Source organism: Dendrobates tinctorius, unplaced genomic scaffold, assembly GCF_039654945.1.
Source record: "Dendrobates tinctorius isolate UK_male_01 unplaced genomic scaffold, ASM3965494v1 ptg000029l, whole genome shotgun sequence".
Taxonomy (NCBI): Eukaryota; Metazoa; Chordata; class Amphibia; order Anura; family Dendrobatidae; genus Dendrobates; species Dendrobates tinctorius.
Window position 1 is genome coordinate 51651227 of NW_027361697.1, and position 24534 is coordinate 51675760.

Genomic DNA, 24534 nt, shown 5'->3' on the forward strand with positions numbered 1-24534 from the left:
GGCAGGTTGACATGGCACCGAGAAGGAATTCACACTGCCTGCTACCCCACAAATTTGCCATTGGATTTTCATGAGGTTTTCCTGGGACAAATTTTTTTTTTAAATCTCATTATGACTAAATCCCTAAAAAACATTAATGAACTAATGACATTAATTTTGGCTAGGGGGATAATCACTTTTTTATATTATTATCACCGCTGTCTGGTTACATTGATGAAAATGTGTCCTGTAATGTTAGGAAAGGTCAGTTAGATATGAACATGTGCAGTAGGAAGCTTCGCTGTTGTGACCTTCAGATAACCTACAGCAAAAAAACAAAAGACCGCCGCTCTTCAGGGGGCATATATTAAAAAAGAAATCTTTTTTTTATTCCAATGACTCACAATCAGCAATGTTGCTACTCTGCATGAGTCTCTATCAGCTTGATGAAGACTTGTAGATATAGTCAAAATGTCCTTTATTTCTACTATACATCCACTTGAGTGCTGTGGTTTCTTTTTTTTGCATTTTTTTGGGGGGCTTGACCCCTCATATATTTACAATGGACTGATGATTACCCAGATATCTTTAGGAGCCGATCTGCAGTGCTTATGAGTTTTACTTGCTTGTTAGAGATAACCTATTCTCCGTACTGTCAAGCTATCCTCGGGACACAGCAGCTGCGCATCCTACTGCACATGCTCACAAGCCCCTGACCTGTCCTAACACTCTAGGACATTCTGTCTGCACAAAAAAATATGTGGGCATCTTGTATGCTCTATAGTGATTAACTCTCTACAAAGATCAAGTTCCTTATGCAAATTAAAGGTACTGAAGAATTGTTTACATTTTCATAATGACATCTTCTTTCTGTCTTTATTTTTTATGCCCATGCAGACGACTTAGGCCTGTTTCACACTTCAGTTTTTTTGTGTCAGTTAAAATCCGCCAAAATGGCGGAAAGCAGATCCGTTGCCAACTGATGTGAACGGATGCCACCAGACCATTTTTTTTTACGGATCCGATGAATGAAGAATTTTAAAGGAACCGCAGCCCGACGAGGAGAGAGAGAGGTGGAGAGAGAGAGTGAGAGATTTTTTTTTTCTTTTTCCAGGCGCCAGAACAGACTTTAGGGTTAAATTTCAGGCTGAGTGAAGTGTTTCGGGCATGCGCAGTGTGAAGTGCGGATCCTGCCGCCCGAAAAAACGTTACATGCTCCGTTCGGGCATGTCGGCGGACGGCCAAATTTTGGCGGATCCGCAAAAAAAAAACCGGATCCAACGGATGGCCGTCCGTCAAGATCCGCCGGTAATGCAACTCAATGGGGAAAAAAACGGATCCGCCAAACAAAATAGCGGATCCGTTTTTTTTTTGCAAAACGGCGGATCTTGACTGATGGACAAAAGCTGAAGTGTGAAACAGGCCTTAGGAGGGTTATCTTTAAGATGGGAAAATCTCTTTAATGTGAATCCTGTCTCACCAAACTAAATATGAATCTGCCATGCACCTCCTGTTTTGTGTGGTATAATGCTTTACTCTTTCTTGTAGGTGGCACCGGATTGCAATCAGTGTTGAAAAGAATACAGTCACAATGATTGTGGACTGCAAAAAAAAGATCACTAAGGCCCTTCCAAGAAGCGACAGACCAGTTCTGGACACCACTGGCATCGCTGTGTTCGGGACCCGCATCCTAGATGAGGAGGTGTTTGAGGTAAGAGAAGCAGTGGTCATAAGCCGGGTGTATTCTGCTCATTTGTGATAATGTGCGCAGATCGTGCGCTGGCCATGCGCTAGTAGGATTTTGGCGTGCGCTGCGCACTTTTGAAGGTGCGTGCCGAAATGCAACATGCTGCATTCGGCGCGCACGGGTGCACCTTCAAAAGTGCGCAGCGCACGCCAAAATCCTACTAGCGCACGGCCAGCGCACGATCTGCGCACCCTATGCTAAAGATAGGGTGCGCAGATCGCAAGCGTCCATGTGCGATAGTAGGCGGCGATGACCGGATGAGACGGGTAGGGAGCCGGCAGGGGGCGGGGCTTAGCGGCGCCGTGCGCTGCGTCGAATAAACGCTAGTGTAAAACTAGCCTAAGGGCTCACGCAGGCATCAGGTTTTCTTGTACAATTGCTATGTGTGTTTTTCCCAGTTAGCACCCGTACCTATGATAGTCTATGGCAGGCTCGGACTCTCCCATAGGGCCCCCAACCCCACTGTGAGGGCAGTACTTGGCATAATTCACTTGATTCACTCTGTACAGAAAAAAAACAGCATCTCATCATTCATGAACCAAACTACCCAGTTTATTATTATATAGAGATATAGGTCAATTTGTGAATGAGGCTAGTGTAATATTTGTATGCAGATGAAAAGTGGGCCCCCAAAGCCAATGTTACTGGTGGGCCCTTAGCACCCCAGTCCGACACTGGTCTATGGGATAGTTCACACGTCTGATTTGTACCTTGGTCCGAGTGATCCACACAAAAGTACGGAGACGTGTGCGATTTTGGTCTCAGTTTCAGATCAAGCTCGCCAATTCAGGTCTATGTGTCCGTGAAAAAAAAACCCAGAGATTTCTGGGATGCCATCATGGACTGCTAGACAGGAGAAGATAGAGAAACTTATTTGCTTGTTTGTTCCTCATCCATGAAAAAATGATGAAACTCTGATCAAACTCTGATGGTAAAATCTGACACTCTGACCAAACTTGGATAAAAATATTGATGAACCATGGGACCATTTTTTGGTACGAGAAAAATTATTAATGTCTGAAGGAGCTTTTTCTCATACAAGGAAATACGTCTGTGGATTTATTTTATTAGTTTCATCAGAGTTTGGTCAGTGTCAGTTTTTTTTTCAGAATTTGGTCTGAGTTTCGTCAGTTTTTTTCGGATGAGAGCAAACATGAAAAAGTTTCTCCATCTTCTCCTCTCTAGCAGTCCATGACAAACTGACAGCAGATGAATGGCATCCGAGTGCAGTCCGATCTTTTCATGAACCCATAGATGTGCATTGCTGATTTTGATCCGACTCTCGAATCAATGCTGGATATGTGTCCACAACTTTCCACGAGAAATCACAGACATGTGAGTGGCCCCATTCATTATTATACAGTGGGGAAAAAAAGTATTTAGTCAGTCAGCAATAGTGCAAGTTCCACCACTTAAAAAGATGAGAGGCGTCTGTAATTTACATCATAGGTAGACCTCAACTATGGGAGACAAACTGAGAAAAAAAAATCCAGAAAATCACATTGTCTGTTTTTTTTTCATTTTATTTGCATATTATGGTGGAAAATAAGTATTTGGTCAGAAACAAGCAATCAAGATTTCTGGCTCTCACAGACCTGTAACTTCTTCTTTAAGAGTCTCCTCTTTCCTCCACTCATTACCTGTAGTAATGGCACCTGTTTAAATTTTGTTATCAGTATAAAAAGACACCAGTGCACACCCTCAAACAGTCTGACTCCAAACTCCACTATGGTGAAGACCAAAGAGCTGTCAAAGGACACCAGAAACAAAATTGTAGCCCTGCACCAGGCTGGGAAGACTGAATCTGCAATAGCCAACCAGCTTGGAGTGAAGAAATCAACTGTGGGAGCAATAATTAGAAAATGGAAGACATACAAGACCACTGATAATCTCCCTCGATCTGGTGCTCCACGCAAAATCCCACCCCGTGAGGTCAGAATGATCACAAGAACGGTGAGCAAAAATCCCAGAACCACGCGGGGGGACCTAGTGAATCAACTGCAGAGAGCTGGGACCAATGTAACAAGGCCTACCATAAGTAACACACTACGCCACCATGGACTCAGATCCTGCAGTGCCAGACGTGTCCCACTGCTTAAGCCTGTACATGTCCGGGCCCGTCTGAAGTTTGCTAGAGAGCATTTGGATGATGCAGAGGAGTTTTGGGAGAATGTCCTATGGTCTGATGAAACCAAACTGGAACTGTTTGGTAGAAACACAACTTGTCGTGTTTGGAGGAAAAAGAATACTGAGTTGCATCCATCAAACACCATACCTACTGTAAAGCATGGTGGTGGAAACATCATGCTTTGGGGCTGTTTCTCTGCAAAGGGGCCAGGACGACTGATCCGGGTACATGAAAGAATGAATGGGGCCATGTATCGTGAGATTTTGAGTGCAAACCTCCTCCCATCAGCAAGGGCATTGAAGATGAAACGTGGCTGGGTCTTTCAACATGACAATGATCCAAAGCACACCGCCAGGGCAACGAAGGAGTGGCTTCGTAAGAAGCATTTCAAGGTCCTGGAGTGGCCTAGCCAGTCTCCAGATCTCAACCCTATAGAAAACCTTTGGAGGGAGTTGAAAGTCCGTGTTGCCAAGTGAAAAGCCAAAAACATCACTGCTCTAGAGGAGATCTGCATGGAGGAATGGGCCAACATACCAACAACAGTGTGTGGCAACCTTGTGAAGACTTACAGAAAACGTTTGACCTCTGTCATTGCCAACAAAGGATATATCACAAAGTATTGAGATGAAATTTTGTTTCTGACCAAATACTTATTTTCCACCATAATATGCAAATAAAATGAAAAAAAAACAGACAATGTGATTTTCTGGATTTTTTTTTCTCAGTTTGTCTCCCATAGTTGAGGTCTACCTATGATGTAAATTACAGACGCCTCTCATCTTTTTAAGTGGTGGAACTTGCACTATTGCTGACTGACTAAATACTTTTTTTCCCCACTGTAGGTACGAGTGCTATCCATGAAAAATATGGAAAGCAGTCGTACAAGAAAAATGGGGCCTTAGACTTAGACTGACTTTACTCCATCAGGGGAGTTTTCTTTGGGTTTTTATGAATATGAAATTCATTAACTCAGGTCCTTACATACAATCCAATAGAATAGATGATAGGAAGCTGCTTGCAGCTTTTAAGGTCACAGTAGACCCTCATATTTATTGGAGACCTTTAACGCTGCAAAAATTGCATTAATGGTATGAATACTGCGGTAAGCTGTTGAGACATAAAGAACAAGACATCACCACTGTGTTTTCCTATTTTCTGGGGACTGTGGCATCTTTCTCATCTCCTAGTGTTGTGCTATGTGTAATAGTACCGGACAATTATTACTTTCTCTTGATATTTCTGTTTCCTCCATATGTAATTTGCCATTTGAAAATCTGTTTTGAATTTTTATTTGTATTTCTGCATAGTAGCTTAAAGAGGTTGTCCACTACTTTATCATTGAAGACCTATCCTTAAGATAGGTCATCAATGTCTGATCGGTCAGGATCCCACACTCCCGCCAATCAGTTGTATTCGGTGGCAGCAGCTGCCGCCAACCAGAGACAGTCAATTGCAAAGCTGCTCTGTCTTTTCCGGCTACTGCACATCTGCCTCCTATTCAAATCAATAGGTGATGTTGGACCTTGACGAATCAGACATTGATGACCGGTCCTGAGGATATGTCATCAATGATAAAGTAGTGGACAAATAAAAGCACCCAACACCGACACAATTGCACAAAAATCTTAAAGTGCATGTTCATGGACCATATTTGCGTTCCCCCAAATGTATGAGGTTTACCTTCACTGATCTATTAGATCTTTGACAGATTAGATCTCATCTAAATTATAGTATTCTTTTTGGCCATGGTTTGCCTTTGTCGTTGTGCTAGTGTCACGGAGTGACTTGTCCTCTGTGCCGCGACCCGCAGGATGGCACTCAAACAGGACAAACAAGGGGAACACCCGGGAAACAGTTACAGCGGTGGGCCTTGCAATAGGGAATGGGGACGTGGAGACCTCCTGCACTCCCCTGAGGCAGTGTCCCTGAACACTCCTAATGTTCCTTATACAGGCTCCTCACCTGTCGCCGAGCAGGATACCTCAATCCCTAACTCGCCCTGCACCTATCCCTTACCAGTGAACTGGATGGTGCAGACACTAGTCCCACCGCTGTACTAATACACACAAGGAAAATACAACAAACCAGGGAAAACACACAACTTAGCTTTGCTCTGCTGCAATTGCTCCCAGCAGCAGAGTACAACACCCGGATCCAGCTTCCACCTGAATAGCTGCTAATTCCAAGCTCTGGCTGAGCTGCAAGGAACTCCTCTCAATAGCTCCTTTGTCCACTAAGGTTGGTTGGGAATGAACAATATCACCAACCGTGATTGAGAACACCTGATACTCCTTTATAGGTAGCCAGGGTAATCACACCTGCTTGGTAATTTACATGTAATAACCCCAGCGGCCACCGGGGGCAAAGCCAGAACTAAAGCAACTACAGTGTAATAACCCCAGCGGCCACCGGGGGCAAAACCAGAACTAAAGCAACTACAGTGTAATAACCCCAGCGGCCACCGGGGGCAAAAGTAACCTTAACCCCTTTCTGTCATGTGACGTACTATCCCGTCCATGTGCCCTGGGACTTAATTCCCAGGGACGGGATAGTATGTCACAGCTATCAGTAGTGCCCACGTGGTGAGCACCGCTGATCGCGGCCGGGTGTCAGCTAATTATCACAGCTGACACCCGGCACAATGTGTCAGGGGCGGTCACGGACCGCCCCCGACACGTTAACCCTTTGCACACCGCGATCAAACACGATCGCGGTGTACCAGGGGTTAAAGGGACGCATCGGCAGGGAGGGGGCTCCCTCCGTGCTTCCCTGAGCCCCCCACAGCAGCACAATGTGCAGCGCTGCTGCGGGGGGCTCCATCCCTGCAGGTCCCCGAATCCAAGATGGCGACAGGGACCTTTGGGGGCCTGTAGGGAGCTGACTTCCTCACTGCCTGCAAAGCGCAGGCATGAGGAAAGCCTGTGCAGTGCCTGTGACAGATCGCTGATCTGTCACAGTGATCTGTGATGTGACAGATCAGCGATGTTACAATGTCCTGTGTTACAATGTCATAAAGTTAAAAAAAAGGTGTAAAAATAATGTTTTTTAAAAATCGCTAAATAAATTTAAAAAAAAATATTCCCTAATAAATTCATTTTTTGGAAATAAAAAAAACAAAACAATAAAAGTACACATATTTGGTATTGCCGCGTCCGTAATGACCCGCCCTATAAAACGGTCCCACTAGTTAACCCCTTTAATGAACCCCTTAAAAAATAAAAATAAGAAACTAAGCAAAAAATAATTATTTATTATCATACCGCCAAACAAAAAGTGCAATAACGCGCGATCAAAAAGACGCATATAAATATCCATGGTACCGCTGAAAACTTCATCTTGTCCCGCAAAAAACGAGCCACCAAACAGCATCATCAGCAAAAAATAAAAAGTTATAGCTCGCAGAATAAAGCGATGCAAAAATAATTATTTTTTATATAAAATTGTTTTCATTGCATAAAAGCGCCAAAACATAAAAAAAGACATAAATGAGGTATCGCTGTAACCGTACTGACCCGAAGAATGAAAGGGCTTCATCAATTTTACCGCAGGCAGAACAGTGAAAACGCACCCCCCCCAAAAGAAATTCATGAAACGCTGGTTTTTGTTCATTCTGCGTCCCAAAAATCGGAATAAAAAGCGATCAAAAGATTTCACGTGCCCGAAAATTATACCAATAAAGACGTCAACTCGTCACGCAAAAAATAAGACCTCACATAACTCGGTGGGTCAAAATATGGAAAAATTATAGCTCTCAATATGTGGTGATGCAAAAACTATTTTTACAATAAAAAGCATCTTTTAGCTTGTGACAGCCGCCAAAAATAAAAACCCGCAATAAATAGTAAATCAAACCCCCCGTTATCACCCCCTTAGCTGTGGAAAAATAATAAAATTAAAAGAAAATGTATTTATTTCCATTTTCCCATTAGGGTTAGGGCTACGGTTAGGGCTTGGGCTCGGGTTAGGGTTAGGGTTAGGGCTAGAGTTAGGGCTGAGATTAGGGTTAGGGGAGTGTCGGGGTTAGGGTTGGAGTTATAATTGGGGGGTTTCCACTGTTTGGACACATCAGGTGCTCTCCAAATGCAACATGGCGTCGGATCTCAATTCCAGCCAATTCTGCGTTGAAAAAGTCAAATGGTGCGCCTTCCCTACCAAGCTCTGCTATGCGCCCAAACAGTGTTTTACCCCCACATATGGGGTATCAGCCTACTCAGGATGAATTGCAAAACACCTTTTGGGGTCCAATTTCTCCTGTTACCCTTAGGAAAATAAAAAATTGGGGGCAAAAATATCATGTTTGTGGAAAAAATACGATTTTTTTATTTTCATGCCCGGGCGTTATAAACTTCTGTGAAGCCCTTGGGGGTTCAAAGTGCTCACCACATATCTAGATAAGTTCCTTAGGGGGTCTAGTTTCCAAAATGGTGTCATTTGTGGGGGGTTTCCACTGTTTAGGTACATTAGGGGCTCTCCAAATGCAACATGACACCCGCAGAGCATTCCACCAAAGTCTGCATTCCAAAATGTTACTACTTCCCTTCCGAGCCCCGACGTGTGTCCATACAGTAGTTTTGTCCCACATATGGGGTATCAGCGTACTCAGGACAAATTGGACAACAACTTTTGGGGTCCAATTTCTCCTGGTACCCTTGGGAAAATAAAAAAAATGGGGACTAAAAGATCATGTTTGTTGAAAAAATACGATTTTTTTATTTTCACGCCAGGCCGTTATAAACTACTGTGAAGCATTGGGGGGTTCAAAGTGCTCACCACACATCTAGATAAGTTCCTTGGAGGGGTCTAGTTTCCAAAATGGTGTCATTTGTTGGGGATTTTCACTGATTTGGTACATCAGGGGCTTTCCAAACGCGATATGGTGTCCGATCTCAATTCCAGCCAAAAACGTCAAATGGCGCTGCTTCCCTTCTGAGCTCTGCCATGCGCCCAAATAGTCGTTTACACCCACATATGGGGTATCAGCGTACTCAGAACAAATTGCACAATAGCTTTTAGGGTCCTGTTACCCTTGGAAAAATAAAAATTGGGGGTGAAAAGATCATTTTTGTGGAAAAAATATGATTTTTTAATTGTACCGCTGTACGTTATAAACTTCTATGAAGCCCTTGTGGGTTCCAAGTTCTCACCACACATCTAGATAAGTTCCTTGGGGGGTCTAGTTTCCAAAATGGGGTCACTTGTGGGGGGTTTCCACTGTTTAGGTACATCAGGGGCTCTCCAAACGTGACATGACGTCCGATCTGAATTCCAGCCAATTTTGCATTGAAAAAGTCAAACGGCACTCCTTCCCTGCTGAGGTCTGCCATGCGCCGAAACAGTGGTTCCCCCCCACATATGGGGTATCAGCATACTCAGGACAAACTGCACAATAACTTTTGCAGTCCAATTTCTCCTGTTTCCCTTGGTAAAATAAAAAAAATTGAACCTGAAGTATTTTTTTGTGAAAAAAAGTTAAATGTTCATTTTTTTTTTTTAAATATTCAAAAAATTCCTGTGACGCACCTGAAAGGTTAATAAACTTCTTGAATGTGGTTTTGAGCACCGTAAGGGGTGCAGTTTTTAGAAGGGTGTCATTTTTGGTATTTTTTATCATATAGACCCCTCAAAGTGACTTCAAATGTGATGTGGTCCGTAAAAATAAAATGGTGTTGCAAAAATGAGAAATCGCTGATGAAATTTTAACCCTTATAACTTCCTATCAAAAAAAAATTTTGGTTCCAAAATTGTGCTGATGTAAAGTAAATATGTGGGAAAGGTTACTTATTAAGTTTTTTGTGTGCCGCATCTCTGTGATTTAAGGGCATAAAAATTCAAAGTTGGAAAATTGCAAAATTTTAAAAATTTTCGGCAAATTTCCATTTTTTTCACAAATAAATGCAAGTTATTTGAATGAAATTTTACCAGTAACATGAAGTACAATATGTCTCGAGAAAACATTGTCAGAATCACCGGGATCCATGGAAGCGTTCCAGTGTTATTACCTCATAAAGGGACAGTGGTCAGAATTGTAAAAATTGGCCCGGTCATGAACGTGCAAACCACCCTTGGGGGTTAAGGGGTTAAGCCAAAGGCTTAAAGGAAAAAAAAAGGTTATCTGTGTTAAATCTGTCACAATCCAACATGGATCGTGACAGCTAGGCTCTACAAAAAAGTAGACAGAAGGGATTGTGCCAAATTTGTAACTTTTTTGACACCATAAAAGATTTGCATAGGCAATAATAATTTTCCACCATAGACTCCTTTCCTCTATTTTATCTGGTTTCCTCATTATTTATCATTTCTGTATTTCTCACCTGTTTGGGGGCTGGGTGCTCACTTTATGGAAATGTGATAGAATTTTTTTTTTAAATTGAATTTTATTTTTCCAAAAGATTAGTTTCACCAGCAAATATGTCATATAACCATGGTAAAATCTGTGCAGTTTCTCTTCGCAGTTTCTGTCCGTGCAACACACTACCAAATGTGAACCCGGTCTTAAAGTTCTTTATTTTAAGTGTGGCCTGAAAATGGTATGAACAAGGCCTAATGATTCAGCTTACGAATTGTGGTCTAAGTGATCGGAGTAAATCCTAAAAACATCTGAAAAGCATTACATTGTAGAGCAAGATGAAGCCAGACCCCTCCGGAAATGTATTGTTATGTATGAACAATAGAAGTATTTATTGCCTGTACATTCCCGTGTAGCTCTGGGCAAATAGTTTACCAAACGTCTTTGTGCGATGTACAGCTCTCATGGGTTTCTTGCTTCTTATGCACATGTACACGCATATCCATGCAAAGACATACCGTGCTCATCCCACCTGTTGGATCGTGAGATATCGAGCAGTGAGGGCAGGGTTCTTCTTCATAGATGACAATGTTTTAGCTTCCTCACCTGCTCCAGGTGACACACAGTCGTACTGTATCCTGGGGACCGCCACCTTGATGACACCCTGCAAAAAAAAACTATACATCTATAAGTGAATAGAGGTAAAGACTAAGGGCCCGATTCATTAAGAGAGTCAATGTGCACTTCAGTCTTAATATGGAGGATTACCCAGCAGCTGGTCTACTAGTCCTCTAGTGATAATCTCCTGCTGATAAATATGTATTTATTTATTTTACTCATTTATATAGCGCCATTAATTCCACAGCGCTTTACAGACATTATTGGCACTGTCCCCAATGGGGCTCACAATCTAAATTCCCTATCAGTATGTCTTTGTAATATGGGAGGAAACCCACGCAAACACAGGGAGAACATACAAACTCCTTGCAGATGTCGTCCTTGGTGGGATTTGAACCCGGAACCCCAGGGCTCCACTGGGCCACCGTAAAAATGCAATTTTATCAAACCTACAGCAAGCATCCTAGTAAGTGACACATCGCTAGAATCGGGGTCTGTAGCTCTATAACATGCTGCTTTCAGATTAGGTAGCAAACACCTAATGACAGATTACTTTTACTTGAAATCTACTTTTGTGCACTTGCATATAGGTTAATATTGGTCAGTGCGCTGTCCATTTCACACGGACTGAAATCACAATTAACTGAACGAACCCTAGTAAAAACTACTGGATAATAAGAATAACTAGAGACCATGCACACACATCAGCGATGTTCTCGTGTGAGAAACGTGCTCGGCGTTTCATCACTGTTTTTGATCAGTTTCATCATATTTTCATCAAAGTTTGGTCAGAGGATCATCACTTGTTCTCTAATGAGGAAAAAAAAGTGTCTCCTCGTTCTCACTTCTATCAGTCCATGAAAAATGAGAAAAAAAAAAAAATAGACAGCACTCGGATGTTATCTGAGCGCTGTCTACTTTTTCCATGGGCCTATAGATTTTCATTGCCGAATTTGATCTGATACTTAGGTCAACATTGAACGTGTCTCAGTGATTTTGCATGCCCCACTCAGCCCGCAAAACATCATGGACATGAGAACAGTTCCATCACAGGTACGAGGGCTATCTGTGAAAAACGGACGTGTGAATGAGCCCTTGGTGTTAGTAATAGCACACGTCGGAGCTCTTTACTGCAAAAATATGTAAGATGCATGCAATGGTCCACGTTTATCAAAATCCAAGTATGAAGACGAGAATGATGGCGCTCACCGTCCAAATAAATTTCAAGGCTTTATTCATGAAAATACAGGCATCAAAAAGGGAGAAATGTGCAGGGTACGGACTACGGCCGTTTCGCGCTGCCGCGCTTCAACGGGTCCTGGTCAAAATGTCGTCATTTGCACCAAGTCTTCAGTGGACTAACGTCAACTCTGCCCCTCCCTATCTGTTAAATGTTTCACTTTAAGGACAAATTTAGTGCAAATTCCACCAGCACGACTGCTTAAGCACGGCAGTACACTTCCCAATGTTAGAGCATAAGACCAACGGATCAAAAGTTGCTAAAGATGCGACTTTTTTGTGCCCCCTCTAATGTTACAAACTAATGGCAGAAGACAAAAGTGTCATGTGACTCGCATTTATGTCGAATTTTGTGCAATTGCTTTGTGATCGTTTGGAACGCATCGTTTCCACACTTCTTTTTCATCTTTTTTTTTAACCGTTACGATCAGTCTAGAATCTGTTACCTTTTTAGCTACTTTTATTTAGAAGTGCAATAATAAATATGTAATTTTTCACACCAATAGGTTAAGCGTGTTTTTTTTCTCCACTTTTTTTTTAAAGTTTTGGCGCAGGCACTGTAAATGGCGCAAAACATTTCTACGCTTGGCTTATGCATTTCCTCGTAAACGTTCTTAAACCGTCTGCGGCTTCAGAGAGATATTAACAATGACATATCTCCAAATGTGATTTTTTTTTTTACTTAAAAGATCAAGCCGTGTCAGAGAACCAGATTTAGGTGTTAACTGATCGCTTTCAAAGTTAAGACTCCTCTTCAGTCCCCTTTCAGCTATCAAGTAACATTCCTTTCTCTGTTTACTTTGCCTCTTTGTAACCGATATGATATGAAATGAAACTTTGGGCAGCAGCCAGTTATCCATACAGCAGTGTGCCGGCTTTGGACAGCGCTGAAAGATGCCTGTCAACTCCCTTCCTCGAAGTGAGAACAAGACCTGGGCTGTTCATGCGTCTGGGAATTACTTGCAGTGTCACAATCCTGGAAGATGTCTGTGATGTTAGAGTAGTTTATACTCTTTGATTAATTCTCCTTTTTTCATGCTGATTTCCTGATTTAATTTCCATTGCAATGACAAGTATCAACACTACAATATATAACTATTCATACAAACATTCAAAAAAAACACAATAATCACAATAACGGTGGCTAGAGACTTAATAGTATTCGTCTCCCCATTAGCACTCAATTTACAAGACGTAGATTACTACATAATCCAACCTACACATGAATACTGAGTATCACACACAAGAATATAGAGTTTATATTGTTTTATTATACAAACTAAAAAAAAAAATACATGAACCATACAATTAATCATGCATGTTTGAGAATTCAGAAAAGAAGATAAATCAAGTATAAAGAAAGGAGGTGGTGAGTCAGGTCTAGCCACAGGTATAAGAACAATGTCAAATGGGAAAATACAATAGGTATAGGGTCTTAAATTGACCCCATTCAATTAGGCTAGTCCATTTAAGCAAAGTTAGATAGATTCAATGCTTACCCATAGTGTAATCAAAAGACCACAAATGCTACTATGACCGCCCCGACGCGCGTTTCGCACTGATGCTTTCTAAAGCGCCCATATTAAATTATATCACCTAAATTCTGTCATTGATCAAAATGCTGAATGAAAGACTTTTATTTTTCCTGTTCTATTAAACACAATATATTAAAGAGAATCTGTCATCATGATTTTACTACTTCATCTGAAAGTAGCCTGAGGCCTCCTTCACATGTCCATGTTTGCAGTATGTGTGGCATCCATTTTTTTTCACCTATGACACTCGTACCTATTATAATCTATGCCGTTGTGCACATATCTGTGTTTTTACACTGACCGCATGTCTGTGTAACCCACACAGAGGTCAGTTTTTATCAGCGGCACAATACAAGTCTATGGGACTGTTTACAACACATACAGCACACATGGATGGCCTCTGTGTACCACCTGTTTGCCACCTGTGTGTTGTAGTGTTTAACATTGCGAACAATAGGAGAAGCTTTGTAATTTCATTCTTTCTTTAATCTATACCTGAAAAACACAGATTAAACACTAATGGCACACTGATGACAAATTGATCCAAAACATTGCTGGCACCGATACTGTTTTTTCTGATACTGATGTTATACAGATGTGTAAATGAGCTCTAAGGTGGGGACAGAGACCCGAATTCCAGTGATCTATCACTTAATGGGCTGCTTGCTGCAGGTTTGATAAAATCACTATTCTCTCTATTGCAAATATACTGGTTCTCTGAATGCTGAGCTCTGTATAATCCCACCCACACTACTGAATGACAGCTTTCTGTGTACACTGTGCATAGGTAGAATGGATATGGAGGACTACATGGCAGCAGGTTTACTAATACTCTAGTTATAATCTTCTGCTAATAAAACAATGATTTTATAATAACTACAGCAAACAGCTCAGTAAGTAAAATTTTGTTGGAATCAGGGTCTCTGTCAATACATTAGGCCGCTCTCAGATTAGTTGGTGAACTACTGGGGAAAATCCTGGTGGACTCACTACAACTCTAGTGCTCCATTTGAAGGGAACCTATCAGGGCTTTAGGGTTACGATTTATGGGTACAATAGGAGAAGACAAGATCAAACAAGTCTTACTGACCACAAACAGATAACCCATCTTTGTGAAAATATGTGTATATACTCAAGTATAAGTCGACCCGAGTATAAGCCGAGGCACCTAATTTTACCACAAAAAATGGAAAAACTTATTGTCTCGAGTATAAGCTGGATATGCATTGTCCCCTCATCCCTATCCTGGTATGCTTGGCTCCTCAACCCTATCCTGACATGCATGGCTGCTTATTCCTAACTTGGTATGCATGATTCCTCATCCCTATCCTTTTATGCATGATTCCTCATCCCTATCCTTGTATGCATGGCTCCTCATCCGTATCCTTGTCTGCATGGCTCCTTATCCCTATCCTGGTATGCATGACCACCTCATCCCTATTCTTGTATGCATGGCTCTTCATACCTATCATGCATGGCTCCTCATCCCTATCATGGCATGCATGGCTTGTCATCCCTATCATGGCATGCATGGCTCCTCATCTCTATCATGGTCTGCATGGCTCCTCATCCCTATCCTATCCTTGTATGCATGGCTTCTCATTCCTATCTTTGTATGCATGGCCCCCATCAAAAAACATAAAAAAAGCCATCCTACTTACACTCCTGCGCTCCTTCGTAGCGTCTTGTTCCGGTGCCAGCAGCTGCTTTATGCTTGAAATCAGCGCATGGCCAAGATGTCATGCGCCAAGCCCTGCTCACAAGCAGAGCACAGTTGCTGTAATACTCACCACTCCCCACGCCAGAATTATGTGTGTGGAGGGCAGTGAGTATTCATTGCTATTAAATAGCGCGCACAGTGTCAGCCACCGGGTGGTCACGTGTGCCCACTACTTAAGAGAAATGAATATTCAGGTGAATATTCATCTTAATTAACGGGGACACATGACCTCCCAGCAGCTTCAGGAGTCAGCTACTGAGGCTGACACTGAGCGCGCTATTACAGAGAAATTAATATTCACTGCCAGCACAGTGAATATTCATTTCTCTTTGGAAGAGGGCACATGAGTTAGCCACAGCGGCCAGCTCTTGCTTCCGGTGACCCACTGCTCTGCTTCTGCCGCTCCCCCTGCATCTACCCTCACTTGAGTATAGGCCGAGGGGGCCGTTTTCAGCACAAAAAAAGCTGAAAAACTCAGCTTATACTCGTGTTTATATGGTAAGATAAAATCATCATATAAATGAGGCTGCAAGTGCGCTAAGGACGGACCGATTCCTGACTAAGGCCGGGATCACACATGCGAGTAATACGGCTGAGTCTCGCATGTTAATACCTGGCAGCAGGAGCGGAGCGGCCGCACGCTCTGATCCGAGTGCCGGCGGCAGTGGTGGGTGTTAACATGCGTATTCCTCGCTTGTGTGATTCCGGCTTAATACAATATTCCCTTCCTAGTAGGACTATGATGGACTTGATTGACTTCTCTTGTGAAACCCTATGTCAGTGGGGTCAATGAAGGTTATGAGCGTGACATAAGGCAAGGAATAATACAGAGAATCAGCGCACACTCTCTGGGATATTGACCCGTACTTGGCGCACTTGCAGTCTCATTTACATAAAGATTTAAAATGGACTTTTTCTGACATGAAATATTCGTTTCGCATCCAGGAAGGTTTGAATTTGTATTTTACTACTCAACCCATCAATGTATTTGGTTCTGTGACCATAGAGCTCCTTACAGGTTCCCTTTAAGGGGCCTAATCGTTGTGGGTGTTTAATATTTATAGCTAACGGTTTCGTTATCAAATAACCATAAATGGAGGGTTAAAGGGCTTGTTCTTTCAGGGCAACCCCTTTCTATTAGACAGTACCCATCCCTGGTTGTCTGCCGTAAATAGGAGAGAAAACGGCAGCATATTTTTCCGGAGTGGATACTAATCGTTAATTCTCCTTTCTAATTATTAACAGTTTTGATATAATGCCGGGGTCTCTCCCATTGACACTATTATTATTTTTTCTGGCCCTTTCTCATGACTGCATTTGTGGAAATGAAACCAAGGCGCTTTCTGCTCTCCGAATGTGGAGTCCCCGGGCTCAGAAGAAATCAGTAGAGTTGTTTCCGCCAATGGTCTGAGCCTTGAAAGTGCAGCAAGAAAGACTGATGGCTCTATTCAACGGCACACATAAATCACAGAGGAAGCTGGCAACTCCAACTGAGCGGCTAGCTCTATTTTAACTTTCCTAAGAAGCAGGTTGAATGCCTTTTTAAATAAAAAAAAAAAATTAGCGTCCAGCCTCCCAATTCTTCATTCGATTGTGATTTCCCCATGAGTCTCATCCCCCAAAGGCATAACCTAAAACTCCTAGACACTGATAGAAAATCCATATTAGGGACTTTAATATGTCATTCTGAAGGGAAAATGCTGCAGAAAATTGTCAGCAAAAGACAGTATCAGCAAAGTAGATTAGATTTGTACAGCTCTCATCTGGGGGTTTCAAAAAATTTCCAGAGAGAAAGTGGCATATTTCAAAGTGAGAAGTAGGAAGTGATTATAGCGGTGTTTTTTATTTTACATGCTGCGGTATTTTACAGTTGGCTGTACACGCCCAGTGAGACCTTATTTAATCATTATTTCGAATTTCCATAGCACCCCCAGCATGTCTCGCTCTTGGCAGCCTGCAGCCATATATACATTTTCTCTGGAGAGATTGTGGGATTAAATGGCAGCCATGAAGCCTTCATAGCAGTCCATGCCACTTCTATGTGGAGGATCTCTGCTTGCTGTCATTATGTGAGCAGGTTGCGGGATGCAGTGAGGCAGCAGAGGCAGAGCAAGGGTTAAAGGATTTAATTAACAGAGGAATACTCCACGCAGGGAGATAAAGCAATTTAAATGATGGAACAGGTGATTAAGCGCGGGATATATGATGGGGGAAAATAGCAGTAACTATAACAACAGAAGTTCTTTTGGTTGACTTATCGTGTTCTTGGGTCGCGGTTGCTGCTGAACCGAAGATGGCGCCCACAACGGCGGGCGCGATACTGATCTGATGAAGTCCTATGGATAACGAGGATCAGTCTTCTGGCGGCAGCAGTTGGCTTCCGGTACCTTCCGCAGAGCCTTTAGTCCATCTACTGATGCAGCCAAGAGGGTATAGGTCTTGACACTCTCCGAGTTTAACGTAGACCGGTGGATGTATACGGGGGAATTAGGACACAGCTTACGGTCCCACACTGAGTCTCTCTGAGGTGATGTGTGCGCGGTGCTCACGAGCATTTGGCACCTCGCATCAGGGTGACCAACGGCGTCCTGCACGTCTCTCCTGGCGGATGCTGCTAGTCACCGTGGGGATCTGCGAGCTCGGGTCTGCTCTGTGACCGGGCTAGAAGGCCAGAGCACCCCGACAGTTCCGGACCCGGTACAGAACAGGTAACCGTGGTCCGGTCCTTCTTCTTACAATTACATAAAAACATTTTTGTCCTGGTCATAGCCGGCAAACACAGTTGTTAGGCTAATCAAGTAAGCAACTCATGTGACTTTTTGGTGCCGTATTCCCCAGCCTAATAGTTGACCTCGCAGTCAGACGTCCTGAAGAAGGTTTGGACTGACACACATGAGGACAGGTAAATCTCCAAGGGGGTCCATGTGCCGGAGTGGGCCCCGCACATCAGCATTGCTTGGGACAGTATATTTGATGCATTGTAGCAGACAAAAGCAGCTTATTATACCTTTTCTTAGCAAATTATCAGTTTATTCTTATTTGGAAACATTGGCGGAGCTGACATAAAAAAACAGAAGCAAATAGCACAGGTAGTATCCTCCGTCTCTGGGCCTCTCTTTTTTAACATCACCACAGGGGCTCCTTCCAACAAATCATCTTGCAGCTTCTTCCTGTTGCTGAAAGGGATTGGCCACTTTTTATTTTTAATTAAATTCATGTATTTGGGGCTATAAATCATTTTTGCAATTGGGTGTCGTTAAGATTTTTGCACGGTTTTCCTCCTATAATCTCTGTATTAGAACTCGCTCACACAAGTGTATTACACAGCCCAGTGCTATCTGATGGTTTATGGGACAACACACAGGCCAATGTTACACTAAGGGGCAGTGCAGAACTGTGATTTGTTTCTCATGCTGATTCAGCATGAGAAAACAGTTTCAGCATGCTGCAAGTGGCAGTGAGACTTGGCTCACATGCACCCATAGGCGCGTGAAACATTGTTCTACGCTCGGATGTCATGAATCGATGGCCGTGTGACCACAGCCTTATACTGTCCATGGTTGGCTGCAGAATGAGGTAACAGGGTCGGCCACATTGTCCTTATTTTATCAGATGTGGTGAAGACATCATTTTGTGGTTCTCACTATTACATACTGTAAGTATGACAGGTTCTCCTCCTACTCTCGTTACTGCAGATTTCCTCACAGACTACACAGATCTCCAGTCCATACAATGGCTGCTGGTGGAGGAACATGTGACCAGACCTGTCCATCAGTCTCCTCCAATAGAAAACCTCACATGAGAAAACTGCTTTTCGATTGGAGGAGACTGATGGACAGGTCTGGTCACATGTTCCTCCACCAGCAGCCATTGTATGGCCTGGAGATCTGTGCAGTCTGTGAGAAAGCTGCATTAACAAGACCAGGAGGAGAACCTGTCATACCTATGTAATAGGAAGTGACTCTAAATAATGTCCGCAACTCATATGATAAAATAAAGATAATGTCACCAACCCTGTTACCTCATTGTGCAGCCAACAACAGACAGTGTAATACAGCGGCTATAGGAGGAAAACGGTGCAACATTTTTAATGGAACACAATTGCAAAATTGATATTTAGCCCCAATTGCATGCAATCGAATAAGAAAAAAAATTGTCTCCAAATGTGGACAATCCCATTAAGAACAATGAAGACGCAAGCTATATTTATGGGAGGGCAATGGGATTAAATGGTCATCTTAGCATGAAAGGCCAGAAAGGCCAGAAACTTGTCAGAAAATCAATCAATCTGCGTTCAGTTGACTCCAACAAACCAAGTAATCATGGTGTCTTGACTATGAAGGAAGCTGCATAGACATCTGCGCGATTCCTTATTACAATCTGGTATCCAAAATGCCTCCAGCCGGGTGTTTATTACGGAGATTTATTAGGACCTGAAATGGCTGATTGGAGCGTGGCTCCGGAATCCACCAGATGGAACTCATTTTATACGTATATTATGTAGGAGGCCACCGCAATTTGTTGTACAAACAATACAAGTAGTCTTCAAAGACTAATTTAAATGATTATTAAGCAGACTTTCATCCTATCCGACAATAATGAACACTCCTCACTCTCAAGGAATTACACAGTGAGAAACTGATGTCATTAATGCAAGTTTAAAGGTCGGCGGCGCAGATTTATTGGTCAACTCTAATTTTACTAGAAGAGGTTGACCCTAAAAAGCTGATCAGTGTCCTGCTGATAGGACCACCAGCGATCAACTCTGATCTGTCAAGATACTCAGCTTCAAGTGTTTCAGTTTTGGACAGCGCCACAACAGGATGAATGAAGTATAAGATATTTCTCAATGCTTGGATCTATCATATTAATTAAATTATACTGTATTTGAAAGGGTTATCCCCAAGATAAAAAAGTTATTCTCTATACTTAGGATATGTAGTAACTTGCTGATAACTTGGGTTCTGACTAGTGATGGGCGAGTAGCATCTTTGCTCAGGTCTCTCTGAGCATGCTCAGGTGTCCTCCGAGTATTTTGGCGTGCTCGGAGATTTAGTTTTGTCGTCTCAGCTGCATGATTTGCGACTTGTAGACAGTCTGAATACATGTGGGAATTTCCTAATAAACAGGCATTTCACACATGTATTCAGGCTGTCTAGCAGTCACAAATCATGCAGCTGAAGCGACGAAAACTAAATCTCCGAGCATGCCAAAATACTCGGAGACCACCCGAGCATGCTCAGGAAAACCCAAGCAACGAGTACACTTGCTTATCACTATTTCTGACTTATGGAGCTCCAGAAACTGGGATCTCTAAAGGCCCATCTGGAATGGAGTAGAGATGTGCATGCTTGACCTTCACTTAGTTCATAGTCTATGGAATTAGAGCCCGACGCTTAGCTCTTTCCAGCAGTCCTATTAGCAATGAATTAAGCAGAGACTGGCTTCCAGGTACCAGTTCTGCTTTTTGCATCACTGGGGATCAATAAGTCACCCCCTGTGCTATGTATAGAGTGTAAATTATGGAACATTCACACTGCAAGATAAGCGTGAGTGAGTGTTGCTAGAAAACTTGCTTTACGATATCTTATTGTGTACACAGGTTGTTGATCACCTGATGAATGGGTGAAACCTTTGTTCATCCGGTGAAAAGACACTTCTCCCATTTTCTCCTTTGACCACTCGCTCCAAGGAAAAAATTGGACATGTGCATAGTCCCTTAGAATATCATGGGGGCTAGTGCTATCTGTGAAAACAACAGATAGAAAAGGAACGTGGAAATCGGTCAATTATACCTGATTATAGCAGGCTTAGTTTCAGTTTCTGATACCAAATCTTCCAAAAATTTCCAAAAATATGGGCAGCATGGTGGCTCAGGCCTTCCAGTGCTAGGGTACTGGGTTCAAATCCCACCAAGGACAACATCTGCAAGGAGCTAGTATGTTCTCCTTCCATTTGCGTGAGTTTTCTCCAACACTCCAAAGACATACTGATAGGAAATCTAGATTTTGAGCCCCAATGGGGACAGTTCTGAAAATATCTGTAAAGAGCAGTGAAATTAATGGTGCTATATAAGGGAATAAAATAAACAAAATAAATTAAATAACTATCAAGAGGTGTGTGCCTCCGAATAAATTTGGGGCATTGTACTCCAGCATAACTCAGTTGAAAACTGGCACATGAAACCCTAGAATTTGTAGATCTCCTTCACTGTTTGCAAATCTCGGTTATGCATGACTTCATAGGAATGCATTAGCAGCCTATTTGGAAGACTTCTCACCGGTGCACAGAATGCGCCCCTGTGCTTGTCCTGATTGCTATCGGGGCTCCCACAACGCACTGCTCTCTAGGAAACTGAGAATACAACAATGTACAGTGTGTGATAGGGGAATGTAGTTACTATGTTGTGACAATTTGACGTTTTTCTTGAATTATTGTAGGAATTATAGTTTTAGGATTTAATATTTATGATATTGACTAAGAATATTAAGCTGCAAATGTCCAAACAATGGTGATAGAGGATCATTCTAGCTTCATAATAAATGTGAAATGTTAAAGGTGCATGCTCCTGAGATGTGAGGGTTCCTAAGAGTTGCAATCAGCAATACCGTATGAAGGCTGGCTTGAAGGTTCGGAGGAAGTGTTGGGTGTCATTTGCCCACCACTCTCATATTGATGACCTAACCTTTGCACGGCTCATCATTGCAGTGTAATAGGAAAAATTCTTTAATTTACAGCATCAAGTAGAACCTGTAGGATTTAATAAAATCACATGATGCTCTGACAAACTGACATTGTTACATGTGATCTTATAATTCCGGATTGAGACACTACACACTTGTGTCTCACTGACTGTTACTATAGGGACCATTAAAGAGGTTGTCCGAGCATACAGTATTGGATAGGTCATTAATAGCAGATCCGTGGGGTTCCAACACCCATAACTCCCCACTAATAATCTATTCTTTGCTCCGATACAGGCTGTATGTAAATACTTTGAATGGAGCCACCGAGCGCAGCTCCGATCAAAGTGTAGCGACTGCTACTGGCTGTTTCTGGCTACTGCAGCGCAGATCCTATTAATTTTTAGAAAAGCTTTGCTGCATTAACCAACAACAGCCTGCAGTGGCCACTACAGTTGGATTGGATCCACGCTCAAAATTTCCAGGCGTTCAGTGTGTTTACATCAAACCAACTTTGGAGCAAAGAACAGCTGATCTGTCGGGGCACCAGGTGTCTGACTACCATCGATGTGGTATTGATCACCTATCAAACAGATAGGTCATCAATACCATATGCTCTGACAACCCTTAGGTCACACGAAAGATATTTAGATATCAGAATAACATAATGTCTGCTATTATATTCCTCAGGTCTCTAGCATATACTGTATTCTGGCGCTGCATCATATTTTCCATCCAGCATTTAACTAAAACACCGCTTGAAAACTGAGGTAGAACCTGGTCCCATTATTTGCTATGGGATTGTTTCCATCTGTCTGTGGCGTCAGATCTTGTGCCGGACAGGTGCAGGCGCTGATCCGGGAGCCAGATCACATTGTTTCATCTAGCTTTCAAATCCAGGTCTGGACCAGCACTTGGGAATAAATGGTGAAAAATCCTGATGACACCAGTAATTAGTGATGAGCGAGTGTGCTCGTTACTCGAGTTTTCCGAGCATGCTCAGGTGATCTCTGAGCATCTTGGGCGTGCTCGAAAATTATGTCTGAGTCCCCGCAGCTGCATGATTTGCGGCTGCTAGACAGCCTGAATACATGCAGGGATTACCTGTTTGTTAGGGAATCCCCACATGTATTCAGGCTGTCTAGCAGCCGCAAATCATGCAGCTGCGGGGACTCAGACATAATTTACGAGCACTCCCAAGATACTCGGAGAACACCAGGGCATGCTCGGAAAACTCGAGTAACGAGCACACTCGCTCATCACTACACCTAATGCATCAATTATTTTGAGATGTATAAAAGTAGGTAGGGGTTAACTTTGTCTTTCCTGATAGAGATTGTGTAGTTTCCTGGCAGTGAAGGTGTTAATTTGATCACGTCTAGTGTATTTATTTGACTGTCTCCGATCTGGCACAGACGGGTACTCAAGCTCCGAGCTGGAGAAAGAAAGGAGAAGTAATGAGTTTCCCAGAGATGAAATTTACAGGCCTCAGACGAGTATTTTTCCTGTATTTCTGTCCTGTAACATTCCTTCCTGATGAGGTTTAATCCACTCAGTGCAGCCGGGCAGAAGTAAGAGGAGAACGCTTTGCACATGTTGAATTTATAGAAGTCATCTGCAGTAGGTCTACAGCGTACCTGCCGCGTCCTGGCCGCCACTGGAAAGTGATCAGAAGTTGATAAAATGGTGATTTCCAGTAATTCAGTCAATGAGTAGGTGTCAGAACGTATATGAACTTTTTTAGTAAATTAAATATTTTTTGAGAGTCTTTTATCTCTTTTGGTTTAAAAAATGAAAAAAAAAAATTAGAAACTTTTGTGAATTTAATGTAAATTGGTAATGGAAATTTCCATACACACCGAAAACCATAATGCACAAAGTTCCTATATACACTTGTGGCTAATGCAGGGTCCATGCTAAATCTAAGCTTTAAATAGGGTATATTATTTAACCCTAAATTCCCTAAAACATCAAAGTAAACAACAGTTTGGCACCACAATTAGTGGTTCAGATCCCCGCTATTTTTTAATACTTTTGATGTGAATGATTTTGAAAATGTATTTCTTACAATGGCTGAAAAGCTATACTGTCCAATTGCTTTGCTATAGTTGCATTCAGTCTAAGCAATCAAGTGGGAGCTTAAATGAAATTTGTCGCCAGTGTTTTGCTATGAAATCTGAGAGCGGAGTCCCTGTTTCCAGTGATTTGTCACTTAGAGGGTTGTTATTCTTTTCCAAAACAATCAGTGTTTTATCAGCAGGATATTATCACTACAGGACAGGCTTCCCTTATGTCTCCTGATCCAACACTGCCCCCATCACTGATTATCAGTTTTCTGTCAATGCATAGAGTGATCTGCTGGGGCAGCATGGTAGCTCAGTGGATAGCACTGCAGCCTTGCAGCACTGGAGTCCTGGATTCGAATCCCACCAAAGACAACATCTGCAAGGAGTTTGTATGTTCTCCCCGTGTTTGCGTGGGTTTCCTCCGGGTATTCCGGTTTCCTCCCACACTCCAAAGACATAGTGATAGGGAATATAGATTGTGAGCCACATCGGGGAGAGTGATGAAAATGTGTGCAAACTGTAAAGCCCTGTGG

At 42.5% G+C, this 24534-nt stretch overlaps 1 protein-coding gene across 1 annotated transcript in view; it reads left to right on the forward strand.

The window, feature by feature from the left end:
- Positions 1-24534, forward strand: part of COL11A1 (collagen type XI alpha 1 chain) — a 248884-nt gene that overhangs the window by 54071 nt on the left and 170279 nt on the right. The window contains exon 4 of the mRNA XM_073571713.1: positions 1528-1690. Within this exon, the coding sequence (XP_073427814.1) occupies positions 1528-1690 (163 nt within the window). The remainder of the gene's footprint in view (positions 1-1527; positions 1691-24534) is intronic.